The 20,672-nt window shown below is 38.2% G+C and overlaps 1 protein-coding gene across 2 annotated transcripts in view; it reads right to left on the bottom strand.

The window, feature by feature from the left end:
* ATP2A2 (ATPase sarcoplasmic/endoplasmic reticulum Ca2+ transporting 2) overlaps nucleotides 1-20,672 on the bottom strand; it is a 45,098-nt gene that overhangs the window by 2,138 nt on the left and 22,288 nt on the right. The window contains exons 6-20 of one of the 2 annotated variants that reach the window (XR_007166993.2): nucleotides 19,328-19,408; nucleotides 17,453-17,538; nucleotides 16,081-16,545; nucleotides 13,315-13,403; nucleotides 10,700-10,802; nucleotides 10,040-10,171; nucleotides 9,829-9,951; nucleotides 9,433-9,651; nucleotides 7,783-8,118; nucleotides 7,326-7,546; nucleotides 6,430-6,632; nucleotides 5,928-6,013; nucleotides 5,356-5,489; nucleotides 4,196-4,313; nucleotides 2,535-4,084 (exon numbers count right to left, since the gene is read on the bottom strand). Coding sequence is in view for 1 of the 2 variants with exons in the window: in XM_066979049.1 (XP_066835150.1) it covers nucleotides 3,964-4,084; nucleotides 4,196-4,313; nucleotides 5,356-5,489; nucleotides 5,928-6,013; nucleotides 6,430-6,632; nucleotides 7,326-7,546; nucleotides 7,783-8,118; nucleotides 9,433-9,651; nucleotides 9,829-9,951; nucleotides 10,040-10,171; nucleotides 10,700-10,802; nucleotides 13,315-13,403; nucleotides 16,081-16,545; nucleotides 17,453-17,538; nucleotides 19,328-19,408 (2,517 nt within the window). In the remaining variant the exon portion in view is untranslated. The remainder of the gene's footprint in view (nucleotides 1-2,534; nucleotides 4,085-4,195; nucleotides 4,314-5,355; nucleotides 5,490-5,927; nucleotides 6,014-6,429; nucleotides 6,633-7,325; nucleotides 7,547-7,782; nucleotides 8,119-9,432; nucleotides 9,652-9,828; nucleotides 9,952-10,039; nucleotides 10,172-10,699; nucleotides 10,803-13,314; nucleotides 13,404-16,080; nucleotides 16,546-17,452; nucleotides 17,539-19,327; nucleotides 19,409-20,672) is intronic. The other variant, XM_066979049.1, reaches the window with a different exon arrangement.

The following is a 20,672-nucleotide window of genomic DNA, read 5'->3' as shown; positions in this document are numbered from 1 at the left end:
AGACTGGTATGTATTTTTCTGCAGCTTCTTTCATACTGATGTATTTGCAGTAATGCTTTGAGAAACCAACCATGGACTAATTTTAGTGCCTGGGTACAGGCAAGAAGGAGCAGCCAGTTGTGCAGCTCAAAACCAGTACTTTGAATTGCTCCCATTTGAAAGCAGCTGGGGCACAACAAAGATAAAAGCCCTTGTCTCCATGTTGCTGGCATATGCCTGCAGCTGCCTGACCATCATCTTTGCTCTGCTTTGGACCAGCCTACAGAACACTTAATTCAGGAGGCACTGCTGTCATAGCAAAACCCACTGGTTTCCCAGCATAAGCTGGGATCCTTCCTGGTGTTTCTCACATATGGTACCATCGGGCACAATCAACGTCAATCCTACACACCCCTCACATGCTAAGAAATAAGCAGCAAGGTGTGAGGAGTTCAGAAAACCAGAGAGATGGAAAGCTCAGTGAGATGAGAGCAAAGGGAAACAAAAGGTATGAAGTTATTTTCTAGAATTAAGATGGGAAATAAAACCTGAAAGCCCACAGCAGAGCAATTTTAGGGCTGGGTGCTTGACCACAGGGGAAGAAGCACATGGTAGGTGTTGATGTTTGGCCAGTCCAGACCACACCAGGCTGGCCTACATCTTATAGTGGCAACACCTGGAGAACAGAAGCACTGAAGTCTAACAGCAGTTGCCACTGAACCAGCAATAGTTAAGTACTGATCATAGGGAACCCTATCGCTCCATTTCTGCAAAGAAGGCTAGACAGCAAGACCAGGAGACATCTAAAAATAATAAAGAAAAGCAAGGTAGATTAAGATTGCTTGGGCTCTTTAGGCATACTCTACAAAACCAGGCTCCTGAGGTTGCAGGAGCAGTCAGGAGGGATAAACGCCACTCCATTCACCCACCAGCAGTCTAGCTTTCAAAGGTAAACTCCAAGAAACAGAAGGCTGCTACTGCAAGTGAGACCCTGAGATAACTGATACGAGTGAGCCCTCAGCAAGATTTGTCTTCAACATGCACAACTGAGTGTGCCAGACAAAGATTCAACAGAAGGTGTCAAAAGACTGAATTTTAATTTATCCATTTTCCCCTTCAATGTCTTAGAGATGGGGAGAAAGGTGTTGTATAGCAGCATTATTTGGTGTAATAGACAGGAAGAGAACTGTACAAGAAGAATCGCTCACAAATATTGCCACATGGCTTAGAAAAGCCCACCAACACGGGTGCTCTAGAGGTGTACACAGAGCCATTGCTCAAAGATTCGGTGGCTGTCCCTGCCCCCTTGAAAAAATCTAGCCACAATTCTGGGAGCAGGTTTGCCAGCATTGTTTCCAACAAGTGACAGTGGACTTGGATATACATTTTGATCCCAAGGAATGCTAAATGACATGACCTGTAAGTTTCCTGTTCCAAGCCTTAAAATGCTCAGTTAGTATTCAGACAGCATCTGACTGGTGCTGGCCATCGGTTTTGTGGTATGCAAAACATCCAGGTTGGCAAAGACAGGTTCTTCTTTGCATAGAGGGCATTCGAGTGAGTTCAATGCTTACAGTTCTACAAAACACCTCTTACATCATCACGTCTATCTCCCCCTACCTGAGTCACTTCAGCATCGGTTAAAGGATATCAGCATTTACATAAACAGTGAGTATTTGCAATGCAGTGGACTTTCAAATAGGGTCTGTATTCTGAGGTTGGCATGTATATCTGAATATATCTGAAAGCTTGAAACCGAAAGGATTAATCTGTGCTCACTGGATTCCAGCTGGCACTAAAAGAGCAGAGAGGAAAATGGTAGTTAAAAGCTACGAGGAGTAAGAAAGCTATTTGAATTTGGTTATTAAAGCAGATTTCGAGCCAACACAAGATAACACAGCACCTGCTACTCAACAAAGGCATTATGACCCTAGTACAATTTTCAAAGACTATCCTGTGAAGCCAAGACTGTTCTTTTGTCTTTTTGTATGACCACTGTTCAAAGTGTTTCCATTCACTGGAAACAATAAGCTGTTTTTGCAAAGAGGAGCAGAGAAGCACCTGCACATTGAGCACTGTGTGGATTATTCCTAGAGAAGGGCTGGTGTGCTCAGAGGGGCCTCCCCCATTTCAGAGGAGGAAAAAGCCTCAGAGTAAACCAGCACCTGACCACGAGTACTAGTGTTCTGCACACTGAACATTCATATAAACACCTGTCGTTTGTCTTAAATTACAGATTTATCCAATTTTGTCTTGAACTTAAGACAAAAAAAAGCTGTAGGATCTTGGGGTACGCTAAGGCTCCTGGCTGCTCTAAAACAAGCTCTAAAATGCACTAAAACAAAAGCAAGCGCTTTACCTTCAGAATCAGTAATTTGAGCTTCACACCATAGAACGAGAGTCTAAAGTGGTGATAATAATGTAGCACAGCAGAATTTGACAAAACACAGCATGGGAATGAAGGAAATTACTATTTATTCTTCAACATGTATACAGCATATGCTATTTTACAGCAAGTCACCACTGGCATGGTGAAATGGAAGAGAAATACTCACTTTAGTCGATGAAAGTTGGAAGGCATTGGAGAAAAACACCACAGTTAGGACTGTTAATGACTTACACGTTGTTGATACAGGACTGAATTTGAAAACATGCTTTAACATTTACCGTAATAATGAAGGTGGTTAGTGCCACATTAAAATAAAAATAGTTCTATACAATATGTTCAATTTGGTCATGTGCTATTTACAGATTTTACAAAACACACACACGAGCTTGTTACTTCAAGTCAGGCTAACAACAGGCCAGCAGAGTAACTCCATGTATACAACTTAGCATTAGTGCCCTAAGTGTAGGAAACCCAATTTCTAGCTATGCAGTGCAAGTTATTTTTCCAGGTCTCATTACAAGTTTTGATCTTAAAGGGGGGAAGAAAGAAAAAAAAGATCTGACACGTATAAGTAAGGTATTAAAACTCAACTTAAACCCTCTTTTGGGATTAAAACAGACTGTTGGTTAAAAAGGCTTGGTTTAGATTTAAGTAGACAGAAGTAAACCTCCCTATCCCTGCATCATGGGCAACACTGGCAAAATAAGGTCTGTTACAATAAAAATACAATAGAAACTTAAATAAATAATCTTTAAAAAAACTGTGTGTTGAGAATATGGAAGAACCCCAGCAGGCTGCACCTGGAATGATATTTTCTGCACGAGCAAGATTAGGCATACCTCATACAGAAACTGGTGTAAACAAGGACAGTCAAGAACCAAGAGCAAGGGAGCAAGAAGAGGGGAAACAGAAGAAATCCTGACCAAGGTAGCAGTACTCTCTACCCAGTGCAGAAAGTTCGGCTTATGAAAAAATAAAACCTGACTGTATGACAAATTAAGTTTGGATGATCATGCAGAAGACAAACAGTTACATGCTTTTTTTTTTTCTTTTTAGTTTTAGACAACACACATTCATTCCCTAAAATCTGCTGCCAATTTAGTTTGATAGTGTCCGCTGGCTCAAAAAAATTTACTTTTTTTTTTACATGATGAATAGACTATTGAACAGAACACTGTACATGCTTTTCATCTACAAAAAAATTGCATAAAATAGTGTTAGTTCTCTGTACATGTCAATGGACACTTTAACTGTGTATAAAAGAGGAATATATTGCCCCCACTGAAGTCAGAAAAAAGCAAAAAACCAAAATCTAGAGTATGAAACCTCCATCACCGGCAAATATGTTCATGTGAAAATTCAGCAGAAATAGACAGTTGCTCTAAACAATAAAAAAATTGATTAAGTTAAACTTTTTCTTTCAATGTAAAACTGTCACCATGTCAGTCAAGACCAGAACATATCACTAAAGTTAGTGTCTGTGCTGTAAAGCCAGATAACCAAGGGCATAGTAATGAACACAAACGGCCAGGAAACTCCTTCGGTGCATGCTGACAAAGAACACGGTTTGGTGGCAGGCCGCACACTATCTTTACCAGGTTCCAGGTAGTTACGGGCCACATATTTAAGTGTTTCATCCAGCAGAATGACAGGTAGTGAGATTTTCAATACCATCAGCCATTGCGTCACATTCAGAGGTGTGATCTGGAAGATAATCTGAAAGAAAAGCCAAGTATTACACCTTTTGCTCCTCCTCCACCCTTTGCCTTTTCCCGACAAGTTTTTGCTTCATCTCCAAGCTCAGGGATGAGGATATAAAGCACTTACTGGCAGCGGTTCCACGTAAAGGATAAGGAAGTGGAGTGACATGGACAAGCAAATAGCGCCCACCAGCCAGATATTCTCCCACGGGGGCATCCTCATTAAGGACTGGTTTTCTGACAGGCTGCAACAGAAACACGGTACATGCGTGTACATACAAGACACCAATAGGAAATTCAATAAATCAGAAAACAGCTGGAAAGAGCAGCGAGGCAAGCCCCAGTTATCCTAGTCATGAAGGAAAGGACACCAAAATATGGTTGAAGTAGGTTAAAACTTTAAATCACCCTGGAAGACTGCTTCGCAAAGTGGCCACAGTTCAGTCTCACGTTCGTTTTTGAAAGCTTTCGTGCACTCTGCCCATTCCTGACCTAATCTACTTTTTTTTTTTTTTTGGCTAAGACCCTGACACCCTCTCTACAGGTATGAAGAGGGAACGTTGGGTACAACAGCATGAGACAGAATCCTCCTGTCTGTCAGCTGCTGGGGCCCTATTCCTCCCTCCCTATTTCCTCCAAAATTCAGTTATGGACTGGAAATACAGAGGGGGCCCTGTACTTGCACCTTCTTAATGCTTATTCTTTAAATCCACTCTCCAGATTCAATCTGCAGAGGAGTCTGAGATATAGAACATCAAATGTAGAGCAGTACCTTACTATGTAGGACTACTACAGTACACTTTCATTTAAAGTTGTTTTTTTTTTTAAATTAAGTGACCTCTAAGCTATTTGAAGAAAATACCCTTGACATTGTGCTACTTAGTGGTTTCCATTTATAACAACATTAATTGGCTAAACCCACACTCCCTTCAGGCAGGAAAAATTATTTTCCATATCTTCAACATTCTTATTTTAGTTCTCCTTGATATCACATGGGAGGGATAATCTGATTAATTAAGCTCAGATTAAAAGTAACGGAAAATATATCAGTTGCTTATGCTTAGTAAAGTACCAGAATGAACTGACAGAATTAAAAATACACCTTACGACAAGGGATCTCAAATGTTATCTACGAGAGAGTCATTTTGTTTGCACTGCCAGGAGTTGGAAAGGAAGTATGACTCATTATTCGTTGAGCTGTCCACACACTTGGAACCAAACTGCATAGAAGGTGGGATTTTGGATAAGCTACGCAAAAGCTTTGCTTTCTGATGTGGAGATACGAACCTGTTGAGAGCATTGCACATCTCTATGGTGACAAGTACAGAAAGAGCCATTGTCATTGGATACGGAGACTCAAACACCACACAGTCGACACCAGAGAAGTCAGGGTTGTCCTCTTTGCACTGCAGAAAATGGCTCTACAACAGAACAACGTGAACTCATTTTTACAGCTTGTTAACTTTTAAAATGTAAAATAAGCTATTAGGAAGTAGTATTATGAAAAACACTTCTAATATGAATCCTACAAGCACCACACTACAGGAGAGACAAGTGTCTAATATGACACTACAAGCACCAAAAAAACAAAAAGTTTTTGCCAGCTTTAGAAAGATTCCTGTTAGTCTTTTACTTACAAGACACCACTCAGTCCTCCAAATTGTTTAGAAGCTCAGGTATGCCACCTTTGAGCTTGATCACAATTGATTAGTCTTTAAAATAAGTTTTACTTTAACAAGTCCAAAAGAATATCTCGTTACATAATTATTTTTTTTAAAAATAAGCTACTGTCATTTCACGAAAAAAAAGTATAAAAGGAATGTGCCCCTTTCCCCCCGGAAATTAAACAGAGCACGTACCAGCTGATAAAAGGTAACTCTTGGACCACCATCAGCAGCAATAAACCACCAAGCAGCAGCACCCACTGTGGCAGCACCAACATAGCCTTAAGGAAAACAAAACTTTTTTCAGTGTTGTGAACTCTATGCAAGAGAAGATCTCACTTGCCACACCTGAACTTCTACTTCGAGACCTCCAAGTACTGTAAAAAAATAGACTAATTTATCTAAAAGATAAATCTAGAATCTAACCAAAAGATTCTGATGAAGTGGTAGGTGTCTTACTGATGTTATGTAGCTATGACTTTTTCTGCCTCTGTTGTTAGCAACGAAAAAAATACTGCTTTACCATTGCCTGCAAATACACAAAACAGTGAATCTCAAAAGATAATACCAATTCTACAGATCATCTGTTGCTAGTTTTCAGAACTTAGCAAATATTAAACATAGCTATCAAAGTGGGCCTCAAAAAATCTACATGCTGTAGTTACTTAAGAAAAATAAGAAAGCTCTTACTACTTACATCCAATAGCTAGGTAACGGAAGAATAGCCATCCACTGATCAGTGGCTCTTTAGGGTTGCGGGGTGGCTTATTCATGATATCAAGATCAGGAGGATTAAAGCCCAGAGCAGTAGCAGGGAGACCATCCGTCACAAGGTTTACCCATAACAGTTGGACAGGAATTAGAGCTTCAGGAAAACCCAGGGCAGCAGTCAAGAAGATACTATAAGAAAACCCACCAATTATAAGCTTATTCTTGTGAACGCAAACAGATTTTTTTAATGCTTAAGCTTAAAGCATCCTTTCTGTTCTCTCACATGGAGTTATCCATTTCGTATCACAAACAGCATTAAAGTTTTTAATTCTTTAAAGTTTACAAAAAATAGGGCAAGACAAATGCTGTATTATATTCAGCTCTGGGAGAAAGTATGCTTTGATGTAAGCAACAGTTAGGAGATCAACACATTCTGTGGCACTGGGGCAAAATTCCTCCCCAGGACACGTACAACACATTCTTCTGTAACTTGAGGTTTAAGTTACAGAAACATTTAAGTTGTATTTGTGGCTATGTTATCTGAAATACCAGATCTTGTAAGATTTTGTTTTCTAATTTTTAAAATTAAGTTCCACAGAGAAGTATTCCAAACATAGAAATAACTGTAAAGCATTTTAGCCACCTACCGAGCTAGAGTATTATATGCAATGCAACGCTTATCTTTTGTGGTAGGCTAAAATCCTCCAGTAAATGCTACTGACCCTAGAAGTATACAGACCTCATTCCACACAGTCACGATGAGCCACTACCTGGAGAACCTGTTTCTCTGGTTTTAGTGAGAAACACTGGAAGTAAATTAATAATAATAATAAAAGACTCCATCATCGCTACTCTAGCCCAAAGAAAACACCTGAAACTTACCAAACAACTTCTCCAACATTGGAAGAGATCAAGTAACGGATGAACTGCTTCATGTTGTTATAAATTGCACGTCCTTCTTCCACAGCAGCTACGATAGTAGAGAAGTTATCATCTGCTAAAACCATTTCAGAAGCAGTTTTAGCCACTGCAGTACCAGAACCCATAGCAATTCCAATTTCTGCTTTCTTCAATGCAGGGGCATCATTGACACCATCACCAGTCTAAAACAAGAATTTAAAGTTGAAAAAGAACAGACACTTGTATATAGGACAAGAAAGGAATTTTGCATAGTGTCTGGTATTTTACATCTTTACAAATCACTTAAGCACAGAACTATTATGAGATGGAGTTCAGGAAAAAGCAGAAGTCCTGAACAAGGCATCAGTCTGACAGGGCATAATTTAGGTTTAAACACAGTATCTGCCTTTCAAATCAAGTAAAAAGTTCAATTCCTCACCATAGCTGTAATCTCATCAAAAGACTGAAGAAACTCCACAATTTTAGATTTGTGGGAAGGCTCCACACGAGCAAAGCAACGGGCATGGTGGCAAGCATCTCTTTGGGCAGCAAGTGAGAGCTCATCAAATTCACGGCCAGTAAAGGCTTTTGTAGACACATCTTCATCTTCCACAAAGATACCAATGCGTCGGCAAATAGCTACTGCTGTGCCTTTATTGTCACCAGTAATCATAATAACTCTGATACCAGCTTGTTTACACAGCTTTATAGATGAAGCTACTTCAATTCTTGGGGGATCCAGCATACCCACGCAGCCAACGAAGGTCAAATTGGTCTGAAACAATACAGCACTGAGTTTTAGCACAAAAACCTGTAGACATCTGACACTTGCAAAACAATCATTTTACTTGCATGCTAAACATACATCTCAGCAGTGACCTTTGTTTTTACTCTCACTCCCAATATTCTATATTGAGTAATTGGACACTGAAGCCTACGTCAACTTGATGTTTAGCCAAAGCCAGTGTATTATGCATTATATACTTGTTGTTTTCACTCTGGAAGGATTACCTGTTTCACCATGCTAAATTTTCACAGCGCTTTAGGTCTGACACTTAATTCAGACAGTGGGAGAAGCAAAATGTCACACATCTATATGCACATTGACAAGTAAGAGGAGGCGAGGCAGCATTTGGTGCTTTCGGAATCACAACGCTACATGGTACCACATGCATGAGAGGCACATGGGAGGACATATAGTTAATTCCGAGAGCACAAGCACACACTGAAATGGGATCCTACATTTTCAAATCTTGCCTCAAATATGCTCATTTCATTAGCTGTGATCTAATTGTCACCCTTGCAAATTCAACTTACAGTCAAGTCTTTCTTTTTCACAATCAGAGCCAGCAGCACAGTGCACAAGCCAAAACTCACCAATTGCTGTCACACCCCCCAACACTCCACCCCAGCCCAAGTCCTTGATACAGATTTCATTGGAAAATTACAGCATAGCTAAGATGATAATCATGGACAGCTTTCGCAGATGACAGTACGGAGGAGGGGAAGTAAACCCAATCCTCAGAGCACAAAATGGTAGTTAGGTTTCATCATAAAATCCCCAGAGGTCTTCGCAGTTGAGCAGCATCAAACTAAAAATCATTGAAGCCGAAACCACAATGCACTTCTGGGAAGGTTTTTCAGTCTCTGAAACAGTTTACGGTCTTATGACCTTCAGGACTGTATGTATATATGCAAAATAGTAAAACTTGTAGGTGGCTTTTTAGCTGATTTCTCCTGCTTTTAGCCAAGTGACAGCACGTATAGCCAGCCATCAAGAACAAATGCACATTTTTCTTTTAAACCCAAAATTAACTAGGGAAAAAAAGGGGGGGGGGGGGACAGTTACCAGGAATCATAGAACATTCCCAGACTGTATCCTTTGAATTTCTTCAAAGCTACATATAATCTGTTCTGTAAACTGACAATTCCCTCCACAGATGTGGCTCATTATTGTGTCTGACATCAAAAACACCCAGTAAGACACTCTCAGCTTTGTCTACCTCAAGAAAAGGGTCAAACATAAGGAGTCACCATTTCCCAGTTTGGGAGAGGAAGAAATGTTAAAAGGACATTTTACTAAAATTACCTCATAGTTAATGAAGTTTGAGGAGTCCTCAAGATTCATTTCTTCTTTTCTAGGTGGATTGTCATGGGTTGCCAGAGCCAAGCAACGCAATGTGTCTCTACCAGTTCCCCACTCTCTAATAACAGACATTATTTTCTGCTTAATTCCTGAGGTCAACGCTACTTTAGCATTTCCAACACGGACATGTGTACATCTGTCAATTACACCTTCAGGAGCACCCTTGCAGAGGCAAAAAAGAAAAAAAATCTTAGTTAAAAAAATTCCTTTCCAACACAGCATTTTCTCAAACTACCAAAGTTCTTCATGTCCAAGCTGCAGTTAGTTTGGCCATCATTTCTAATGTTATGCTGTCTTTGCAGCCATTTCATAACTGCACTTCTCCGGCATAGCACTTACCTTAACAAACATCTTACTCATGGATGTGCGGCTTGGTTTGTTTGGTGTACAATAGACAGACATAGATTTTCTGTCTCTTGAGAATTCCAGAGTGAATTCTTTCTTCATAAGTTGTTTTATCACCTTTTAAGAAGACAGTGTAACAATACATTTAGATAATATATATAACAAAACTCACTCCCCAATGAATTCCAGATAAAAGAGTACTGACCGAGTTGCAAGCATTCGCACGTTCAATTCGAGAAAGTCCTTTCAAGTCTGTGTCAAATACATTCATCTTTTCAACCAGACAGGTAAGTGCCGTTTCTGTAGCTTCACCCACTTTTTCATATACTCCCTTAGCCTTTAGTTAACACAAAGCAAACAAACAAGAGTTTACTTTAACCCTCAACTGGAACCTATTGGAGACAAAGTTCAAGTTTCGCAATGGAAAAAAAATGCTTAACAAGTCTTAATATGGCTTATGAAACAAGCAGAACTATTTTTAAAAAGCAACTTTGAGGAGTCTAATTTGTAGAAAATTTCAAGCCTTTCCTCTCAATACCAGCACAGAATGATGTCAGTATTTTATCAAGTATTCAAGTCATTTTTAGATGTAGCAACCTTAAGGAGGCAAGGCAAAGCAAGAAAGCGACAGTGCATTCTACACAGCAAGAGATCTCCAAGTTCCAGATTACGCTTACTGCCTGGCTTAAGTTTCCTCAGTGTTCAACAAACAAGTCATTCCCAGAATTAATACTTAAGAAGACCTAAATACTCTTCCTTGAATAGAAGGGGATTTACCACTGAAAGGTATTACATAGACAGATGAGAACAAACATTTATCCTCATTCTCATCATGTTCCAGGATATTTCCAGGATATGTACTTACTTCATTGTAGTCCAAAGAGGAATCATTGCAGAGCGCACAGATTGTTGCAAGTTCCACAAGGCCATCGTACTGGCTACATTTAATAAGTTTGTCATCTTTATGCCTTCCCAGAGGATGAAAAGGGGGAAATTTATGTTAGTTATTTAGTATTAGCATTTCACGTTTCTGTTCTTTAAACCCTCTACTGTATTGCCATTTAGTACAACGCTTATTAAGGACTTGGAACTATAGAGTTCACCAGAGAATCCGAATACCTTTAAAGAGATACGCAGTTAGTTGACACAATAAAAATAAATTGTGATATACGTCTATCATATAAATTTGATAAAGGTGAAATCTGAATTTTAGGTAAGTCAGAAATGAACAGAACGACATTACTGATGAAATTACTACCTGAATTACAAAATATTATCTCCTCCAGTGACAGTCATACAGCAACACAGAACAGAAGTAAAGAGTTCAGTGAAAGAAGAATATGAAATCAGTATTACAGCATGTACAACTTGTAGGGGAGTTCCAAGGAAAGGGATATTGCCGGATACATTAGGAGCTTAACTTCCTTAGTCTCACTGCACATTCTGCAGATTTACTGCTATGCATGAACTGGACAGGCAGTAGGTTTGGTCTTTGTCATTTCTTAAAAATTAATCTGTGCTGTATGCGAATCTCCTAAACCAACGAAAAGCTAGGCCATTTCACAATACAAATTCCACTAGCAAAGAAATACTCTTTTCTAGTAGTTATATATACTTAATGATGGATATCTGAGCTCTTTAGGAAAAGCAAAGGTACATTTTCCTGAAGCAATATACCATTCAGGCATCACAAATAAAAAGAACTTCTTTGCTTTCACATTTGGAAATGGGTAATAAATGAACTCATTTTGTGAGGCATCAGCACACTTCTAGAGTAAACATAAAGGAACCATAAAAGAAGTGCTCAATGCTGTTATTTTTACCAGAATCAGCAAGACATAATTCTCATGTAACATCTCTTATTAAAGCCCTCAAGGAGAAAAACATCTGATGGAAAGAAATGGATCACTGCTCCATAAGAATGCTTAACATAGCCTATGACGTCTGATTATGTAAGCTTTTTGTTCAGTCTCTTGTAGTACTGCAAAAAAATCCAGTGTTGCATAATAGCATATGAACAAAATGCATCTTAAAAAATAAGTATGCTTTAAAGTTCCATTTTGCATATAATCCTACAGTCATAAGCAAAATTTAGCAGCTCTAAGCTCTTAACTCTTTAAAGTTCTCAGCAGCTCTCAGTTTGTCACATTGTCTATCACAGCTGGTACAGCCTGCTTTCACCTGTTCTGAACTTGCAGACAACCAGCATATTTGAATATCCCTAACTTGTTATACCAGCTTTCCCCCGCCTGTTCCTTATCAGCAATCACAATGTCTGAAGTAACACAAGTACACATGGAGTCAAAGTTGCTGGGGTCAGTTCTAGGTGAAGGTTTTTCTTAAGCTTCAGGTTTTTTGATTAGCTAAACGTGAAGAAATGCAGTCCACTAGCTATTTGCAGCAGTTCTTAACAATCACTGTTACTTTTGTGCTCTCGTTTTGCAAACTAGCATGCACATTGTCAAATAGTTTAGAGTGTTTTGTCAGGCCTCAGAACACAGTCTCCTAACAGAAATCAGCCCCTAAAAAGTTTATCAGTCACTACAAAATGCTATGTACATGAACGCAGTGCTTCTCACACACTTGTTCATATTTCCCCAGTTTCAGCAAGTAAAAACAGACATTAATATACATTGATGACTTCTCTTATAGTCACATTTGTCACCTCACTGAATTTTAGTATTTCTTTTATCTGTAGTTCTTGAGAGAGCAGCAAAAGCATAATAGCTAGATACTTTTCAGGATTTAGAGTGTCACCTTGTCTAATTCTGTCTGCTGAAACAGAAGCAGAAGCTTTTGACAGCAATCAGCTTTGAAACAAAAAGAGACTTGGGGAATTAAGATTTCCAGCTGCTGAGAACATTAATTTTGATATAGGGATAATTGCTACTGAGATTGGTGAAGACTGCACGAAGTCACAGGCCTGTATGTGAAACTCCATAAGGTCAAGATGTTTAAAATAATTGAATCTAGTTCTACTTTACACATAGCAGAATTCTAATTCTGTAAAACTGAAGTGATAAAAATATGTGAAAGACTGGCCAAATAAAAGGAGCAGGAACAACCTGATAGAAAGAGGCTCTCCCTCTAGAATCAGAACCCTAAGATTCTAGAGGCTGTCAGGATGAACCATCTATTCCACTAGGAGAGACTTGAAACTGATAAAGTAAAACAAATGGATTGTGCCTTTTCAAAGTGAATGGGTTTAATACCAGCTCAAACACCACAGGCTGAGACAAACACATAGACCTATCCGAGTACAGAAGCATCAAGCCCCACAAACTGCTGAGGACAAGACAGATGAATTTACAGTAAATTTAAGAAAACTTCAGCACATTCATAAGATACTTTAAGAAAATCTCCTAGCTTCTCTGAGGCAGTTTGCACTCACTGGTTGAGCTTTCATTTATTGAGTATTACACACATCACTTTGCAAGTCTAAAGTAACAGTCAATGAGGAAACAAATATTTAACACTTACACTTCTCCCATGGGAGCATATGTTGAACCAGTTACAGTAAATTCATTCAGAGAACAGTTATCTCCATCGACTCTGTCCAGGACAAACATCTGAAATTAGAATTAGCAGTGTTACTGCCTTTGAAAAATAATTAATACATGAGATTTAAACCTTAAGTATGCAAGGTACAAGAAGCAAGTCCATGTTCAGTAAACTAGACAAAACCAGACAATACTTTGAACTTCACTCCCATACATGTTTGAACAGCTCCTTGTACTGAAGCATGAAGTACAGAACACAGCACTTCAGTTCAGCAGATCTTATTTGAAAACTGAATTGTGGCAGAAGTAGATCAAAGAGCTGAAAAAATTCCTATAGAGTGTGCACTTAACTTCAGCTATTAGGACTAGACTAGTTCACAATCCTGACCGTGCCTAAGTTCTTCCTTGGCTTCAGACTCAATTCTCCTGTGTATGTTTGAAGTAGCAGTTCCAATCAAAAGCAGCACAAGACAGCTTGTACACCGACAATTCTTGCCAAAGCAAAAATATAAAGCATCTACAAATAACAGAAGCTTTTGTATGTAGCAGGCAAGGTTTAAGGCAAGAGGCAGACTACAACAAGCTTCCCTCAACACCAGTGAAAGCATTTCCTATCCTGTTTCTTTAAGTCATTTGTAATGACTTAATCTACAATCAGTCTACACTGGTTGATTAGAACCATTCAGACAGCTCAAGTGTCCATAGAGCACAGACTGAAGTTGTTTTCAAATGAATACACTAATTTGAAGGATGCATTTCTGCTCTAAGACACATGCATCCGTTCATCTTTCCTTTGTTTCCGTTTCCATTTTGGGAGAGCTGCAAGCAGATTCAAATCAGTGAAAATGGAGATAAACATGGCACCTGAAGTTGTCATACTCTACCAGGACTAACTGGTAGTAGAGGACAAAGTTTCCTCACTGACTGATAGTGTATTTTAATACAACTTCTTACTAGTTGGTTACTATGAGCCATTTTGCTATACCTCATCTTAATTATCTTCATTTCCCCTCACTGTGCTGCCTTATGTTTCAGGCAAGCACTCACAAAATACAGCCTAGTATTTAGATCTGCAATGTCTGGAGTCCCTGTAATCTTCAAAGTAATTTTAAAAGCCAAAAAGCTAAACAAGCAGATAAATTAACAGACCACAAAACAGAGTAAATGCGTTCTTGTGTGAGATAACGGGACAGGAGGACATTAAAACAAGACTTCAAATCTTCTCCTAAAGAAACATTGCTTTTAACTGAAATATTTAGGAAAGGTTTCCTTTGGACACTCAGGAGTTACTACTTAACACTATGAAAACTGTAACTGCAAAGGGAATTACTATTGCGAAAATGCTTCTTAAAAAGCTAGGTAATCTCTCTGCTTCAAGTGAAACTGAATACACAGACTGTTTACAGATGTTAGGATTTTGCTGTGCTTTGCAAAATCAAGCAATTAAGGTTTTTCTTTAGCTGCTTGACACAGTAAGTTGTACTGCTAGAGATGTAGAACACTTAGCCCTCTGAAAATAAGGAGTAGAGCATTTGAGTTTTTACGTAAACACATCTGAAGGTTCTTAAATGAGTTAACCATGAAGCCTTCTGCTTTTGGCATCTTCGTTTCTGGCGGCTTGCATTTGGTGATGAAAAATCTCTGCAAAGACTAGGGCAGTTATGCAACTCTACTGCAAGTAACCTCCTCTGGAATACTGATGAGCAGCTGCTTTGTGTCTCTTAGGTATAAATACTACAATACTTAAGCACGTAGAATAAGTCAACCACCAATTAAAAAGAAAAATCAATCACATGAGAATAAAAGTGGTTAAGACTTATAAACTTTTGCCAAAAATACCAGTCTGTAGTGCTCAACATTTACATATTTGGAATTCTAACCTGATGTAATGACTCTGAACAAACATTTGATATCATAGATTTGCTATGCTGCTGAACATCTACAATTACGAAAAGAACTTAGTGTTTTCTCCATAAAATTCCTACTCAGAATATCAAGTACATGGGAAGCATGGAAAACTGGCAACACAACACAGGTGACTAGCTATAAAAATCTCCAATTAATCATCACAAGAAAGAATACTAGCAGAAAGGGAGGCGCACATATCACTTATGCTTACATAAAAGCGCACCATACATTGAAGAGGACCCTGGCAATGCAGGTGACAGGGTCAACAGCTCCTCCAGTTGCCGGATTAGTCATACATATTGAAACCAATATAGGGATCTACATCAGAGCAACAGCAGCTAGCAAAGAACCAAATAAAGGTGGAAACAGTAGAGAAGATAACTCAGACCATCCAAGCTACTGCTAGTAAAACTTCTGCCTTTTTCTCATTGCTAAGCTTCTCCACCATTGTCATCTTCCTATGTCAAAGTGAATGTTTTTACACTTCTACACATCCTACCACTTTCTGAAACTGGACAAATCATACCAACTAATTGCCGGTAGTCTGACGTGCTTACAGACAGCCAATAGGAAGCTGCTTGCAAACAACCTTTCCTTTCATCAAATGCGGGTACAGTTATTTTTGGCCATGACTAAATAAGGGAAGAGATAAAAGCCTTTAAGCACTACACACTGGAAAACTGAATTAAAAGTAGAAGCTTATCTTAGGAAAATAAAGCAAGATCTTCATGATATGAGAACCAAAAAACTCCTGATCAAAAGAATTCAAACAACGCTGACTATTCAAACTGAATGGCTGAGGAGAGAAAGAAAAACAGAGCAAGCCAATTCAACATACCCTGCAGACTGACATCTGATTCGTGGTCAGGGTACCAGTCTTGTCAGAACAAATAACTGAGGTGCACCCCAAGGTTTCTACGGAGGGAAGACTTCTAACAATAGCATTCTTCTTGGCCATTCTGCGGGTTCCAAGAGCCAAGCAGGTGGTAATGACAGCGGGCAGACCCTCGGGAATAGCAGCAACAGCAAGAGCAACGGCAATTTTAAAGTAATAGATAGCACCTCGAATCCAGGAGCCACCGTGAACCGGATCATTAAAGTGACCAATGTTTATTATCCAAACAGCGATGCAGATAAGTGAGATGACTTTAGACAGCTGCTCTCCAAACTCATCCAGCTTCTGTTGGAGAGGGGTTCTCTCTTGTTCAGTAGCCACCATCTCATCACGAATTTTGCCAATTTCAGTGTTTACTCCTGTTGCAATAACCACTCCCATAGCTTTACCAGCAGCAATGTTAGTACCCTAATGTACAGAAAGGGAAGAGAAAACAACTTGCATTCAAACTGTAAACAGTTTCTTCATTAAAAGAAATCATAAAACAACACACACTTATACAAGGCCAGACTAGAGAGAACATGTTTTAGTTAGGATATGGAAAGGGAGAAGAGAAGAAGAATGACATTCCCCCAGTATATGCAAGAGAATATAGATAAATTTCTATTTACAAATTAGGCCCGATACAAACCCATACTGGTCTACTATAAGCACCAAAATCAAACCCAGCTGCTAAGCAAGCAGTACCTATTTCTACTGGAATCTTAAGTGGGTTTGTTTTGTTTTAGCCTGGCAAGAATGAATGCAAATAATGTTATTTACTGTGAGTAACAGACATGTTCTGTGGGATTGTGTGAACATGTTTAAAGTGAGCAAGAAGTTAGGTTTTCTACAAGGAGTTCACCAACAGTAAGAACTATTTCAGTGTCTGAAAGGCATTCAACACTTCCTTCAAACAAATTTCGAATCAACTCTGTATTTCTGTTTTATCAAGCTAGTTCTCAGCTTTAACAACACAATAGCACAATTCAGGTACGCTTTCTTATCAGTCCTGAGAACAATTACTTTAGGAAAAGTAGTCATTTAGGCGTACTTTAAAAGTGCATGTACTCCAGCCTTCAAGACTTTCTTGTATAGGACAAAAGTGTCCTCATATAAACTGGTTTCAACAAGCATCAGGACAGCTTTCATTAAAAGTTACTTTTAACTTTTAATTCATTCCGTTTGATGCACATGGAGACTACGTACAGACGGCACAGAGAATACGACCATGAAGTCATATGGCCTTTAGATTCAGACCTTAAGTTCTCCTCACTTTTGTTTATCAGCCTATCTGTATCGATTTGTATGTTTTAAAACTTTCAAAACAACTTACAGAAAATAGCATGTTCTTTTTGTCTTGGTTTACAGCACGAGGATCAGGTACAGGGTCAGTGTGCTTAATAACAGACACAGATTCACCTAAAATGAAGAAAACAGCCTTAAGAAGAGATTATACATCTATCATCTTGAGTCCTGTAGGGAATCAAAAGTTATCATCTTCAGTCCTAAAAAGAATGTGTGTCAAACTGCTTTCTTCACATTATTTTAATTGCTTAAGTGAAATAGGAAATATTTCAACTGACCAAAGAATTGAACAGCTAGCTTTTAATGAAAATAAGGTAGGATTTAAGTAAACATTTTATAGGGTTAGAATCAACGAAGCATAAACCACGTCTTTTAAGAGATGTTAAAGTGGTCACACAGGCAGTCACTCCACTCCTTCCTTTAACACAGCAAGATCTACTGCATCAAGGATGACCTCTCATCATTATTTCACCAAGAATTTTCTACTTCAGTGTCACTGTGTGCTTCTCATGCATTCATGAGCGTTTATGTTCTCTATGCATTGGAAGAGTTACATTCTCATTTAAATAATTACACGTTACCAGTTTATGCATTTATTGGCAAACCTTGATTTTCTCTTTTTAACACTATGCAGCCATCTGTCAGTTAACTCCTTTAGCTGGAAGCCTTCTGAAATCTCTTCCATAAAAACCTTCAGTGTATCAATTTCCATAAACATCACACAGGAATACAAAGCTGCTTTTCAGTAAGAACAGACATTAATTACTACATCAGATTTCAAATAGTGGTAACTCAGTGACTGAAGCTAAAAGCATACTACTTTTTGTAAGCCCAAGAGAGCCAAAGCTTCCTACTTTTAAAAGGTTTGATGAGCATCTTAGACTTCAGTCCTGTTTTATTAATTAGAAGACTCAAATATCAAATTAAAATAGTCTGAAAAAGTGTTTTCTTTAAAAAAGTAAATATTTTCAGTTATTTAAATAATGGTAGGGAATTCATTATTCCCCTTACGCAAGATTCCAGTTGACTACTTCTACTTCTTCCAGTTCTGATAGCTTTACAAACATTGAGTGCTTACATTTTCTTATGCTAAACATAAGTAAGCTTGACCAGTCTTGTGCTATTCAGGATATGTACAAAGAAAATTTGCAGCCTGTTTTTCAAGACGAATTTAAGGATCAAAAAGTAAATTATTCATCAAAAATTTATGTTTCAAAATTCAGAGCTAGTTGACATTTGTTATTTATGCTACCAAAACAGGCAGATAGATCTTCATGTTCCAGCTGAGAAAACTCTTATAACATGCTTGGTTGATTCCTAGCTTCTTTCCTATATTCAGAAGTACTGTTACTTTGTTTTGTTTTCAACTAATCTGAAAGTGCTCTAAATTTAGCTCCTGCGCTTGAGAGCTAGTATCGGAAAACACATGAATGTGCATGGACAGAATTTCAGCAAATAAGGCTTTAGTAACAGCAATTTAACAGCTGCCTGTATTTTAGAAGCTCTTGTGAGAGAAAATGGGTGTTACAGAAGACATTTAGTAAGATTTTCATACTTTCATATTCAAGCAGTGACAGGATGTTCAGACCTAGAAGAATGCATAAACTAAGAAAGAAATTGTTTCCCACAAGATTCCTGTGCTTCTTGACTAAAAAAATACCAATAAGGTTTTATAAGTCTCAGAAAAATATTCATCCCACGAATGTGAACACAAGCAACAAAGTTAACGCATTCAACGGCCTAGATTTAAGTAACTAGATCAGAAATATACTGCACTTAAGTGCAACATTGCACTTTTATAGCTTCTGGATTGTCCATAGTGAAATAGTTTATATTATTCTAGAACAGTAAAAAGTCACTTCCAAATGTACACATAATTATTCCAAAGTCACAGAACTCATACCTGTGAGAATTGACTGGTCTACCCTTAGAGTTGTAGATTTGATAGACGTAATTCTTATATCAGCAGGAACCTTGTCTCCAACTACAAAGAAATGAATAAGACAAAGTTATTTTTTTTTGGTGAGATTTCTAACCAAACTACTATTAGCTTTATCAGCCAGGAAAATGAATTTTCCAGTAACTGTTTAGGTTATTAAGATTATTAACAGCTTCTTACAGATTTTGTGGTTTGCAATACTCTAATTCTATGAGTATCCAATATACACTTCGAAAATTGTATATTTGTCTTCAAGATCTCTACCCCTACCTAACCTCAAAGAAACATCACTATTTTGTTCTTCTAATCACATGACTACATTACAGCAAAGGGAGAATATTCTCAAGTAAAGATACCAATTTCAGAATACATAGCTACAAATTTTGGTTATTTATAAGTTGAATCAAGTTCCCTTTTCAGAAAGGCCGTCCTGGCCAGTTTTCTGGTTGTTTTCTTTATGCCCAAAGTCAGTTTTCTGTTCTCCAAAGATCAGAACATTATCCATGTTTGTTTATTTAGAAACTGCTTATGCAGATCTGCTCTTTTGCTGTTATCCTTTGAATACTGCCAGATATTTTAGAATTGAAAGCTAAATTCAGATCTTAAACTAGCTTTACTTCTCAGTAATGCCACTGTATGAAATACACCACAGTCCAAATCCCCATAAAATTTTGGCAGAACTCTATGCTGTGTTTGTCATACATTTCTATTTTTTAGAGCACAACACTGGATGAAAATAATAATAAAGAACCACCTCCTCTGTTAAGCGTTTGAGATACCAAGGCAGCAGGTGGTAGAAGAGTTAACAGCACACTCCTAAAGATGGCAGAGTGATGAAGTCAGCTGCCAGAGCTGCATGGCCAGTTTTGCTCCTGCATCTTTATCATCCCAGAATTAATCCTCCCATCTTTCTACTTTCTCCTATCTAGAGTTTTTCCTATTTTTTAAGGAAAGTAAAAGAACTAAGCCTCACTATTTTGTGACTACTTCAAATAAACGGCTGCACGCAAGCAACTTAACTTGCTAAAAAGGTGTATTGTCACATTTCTGACCGATGTTTGAGGGGGGTCTACATTTACACATCAGCATTTCTAACAAATGCATATAATCACATTTACTCCTAACGTGATATAGCAGTTATTCAAGTGTTAAATTCATTTTTATTATAAAAGAATGCATAGAGACAAGGGAGAATACTTCAATAACTAGCTAATAAGAGATGATTTTCTCAGTAAATGGACTGTGTCCCTGCAGTAAAATTAAAACAAGCTGCAATTCCTGCAGGAACTGCTTATGCAACTAACAGCAA

This window comes from Anser cygnoides, chromosome 17 (assembly GCF_040182565.1).
Source record: "Anser cygnoides isolate HZ-2024a breed goose chromosome 17, Taihu_goose_T2T_genome, whole genome shotgun sequence".
NCBI lineage: Eukaryota > Metazoa > Chordata > Aves > Anseriformes > Anatidae > Anser > Anser cygnoides.
This window is presented reverse-complemented; position numbering and strand designations above follow the sequence as displayed.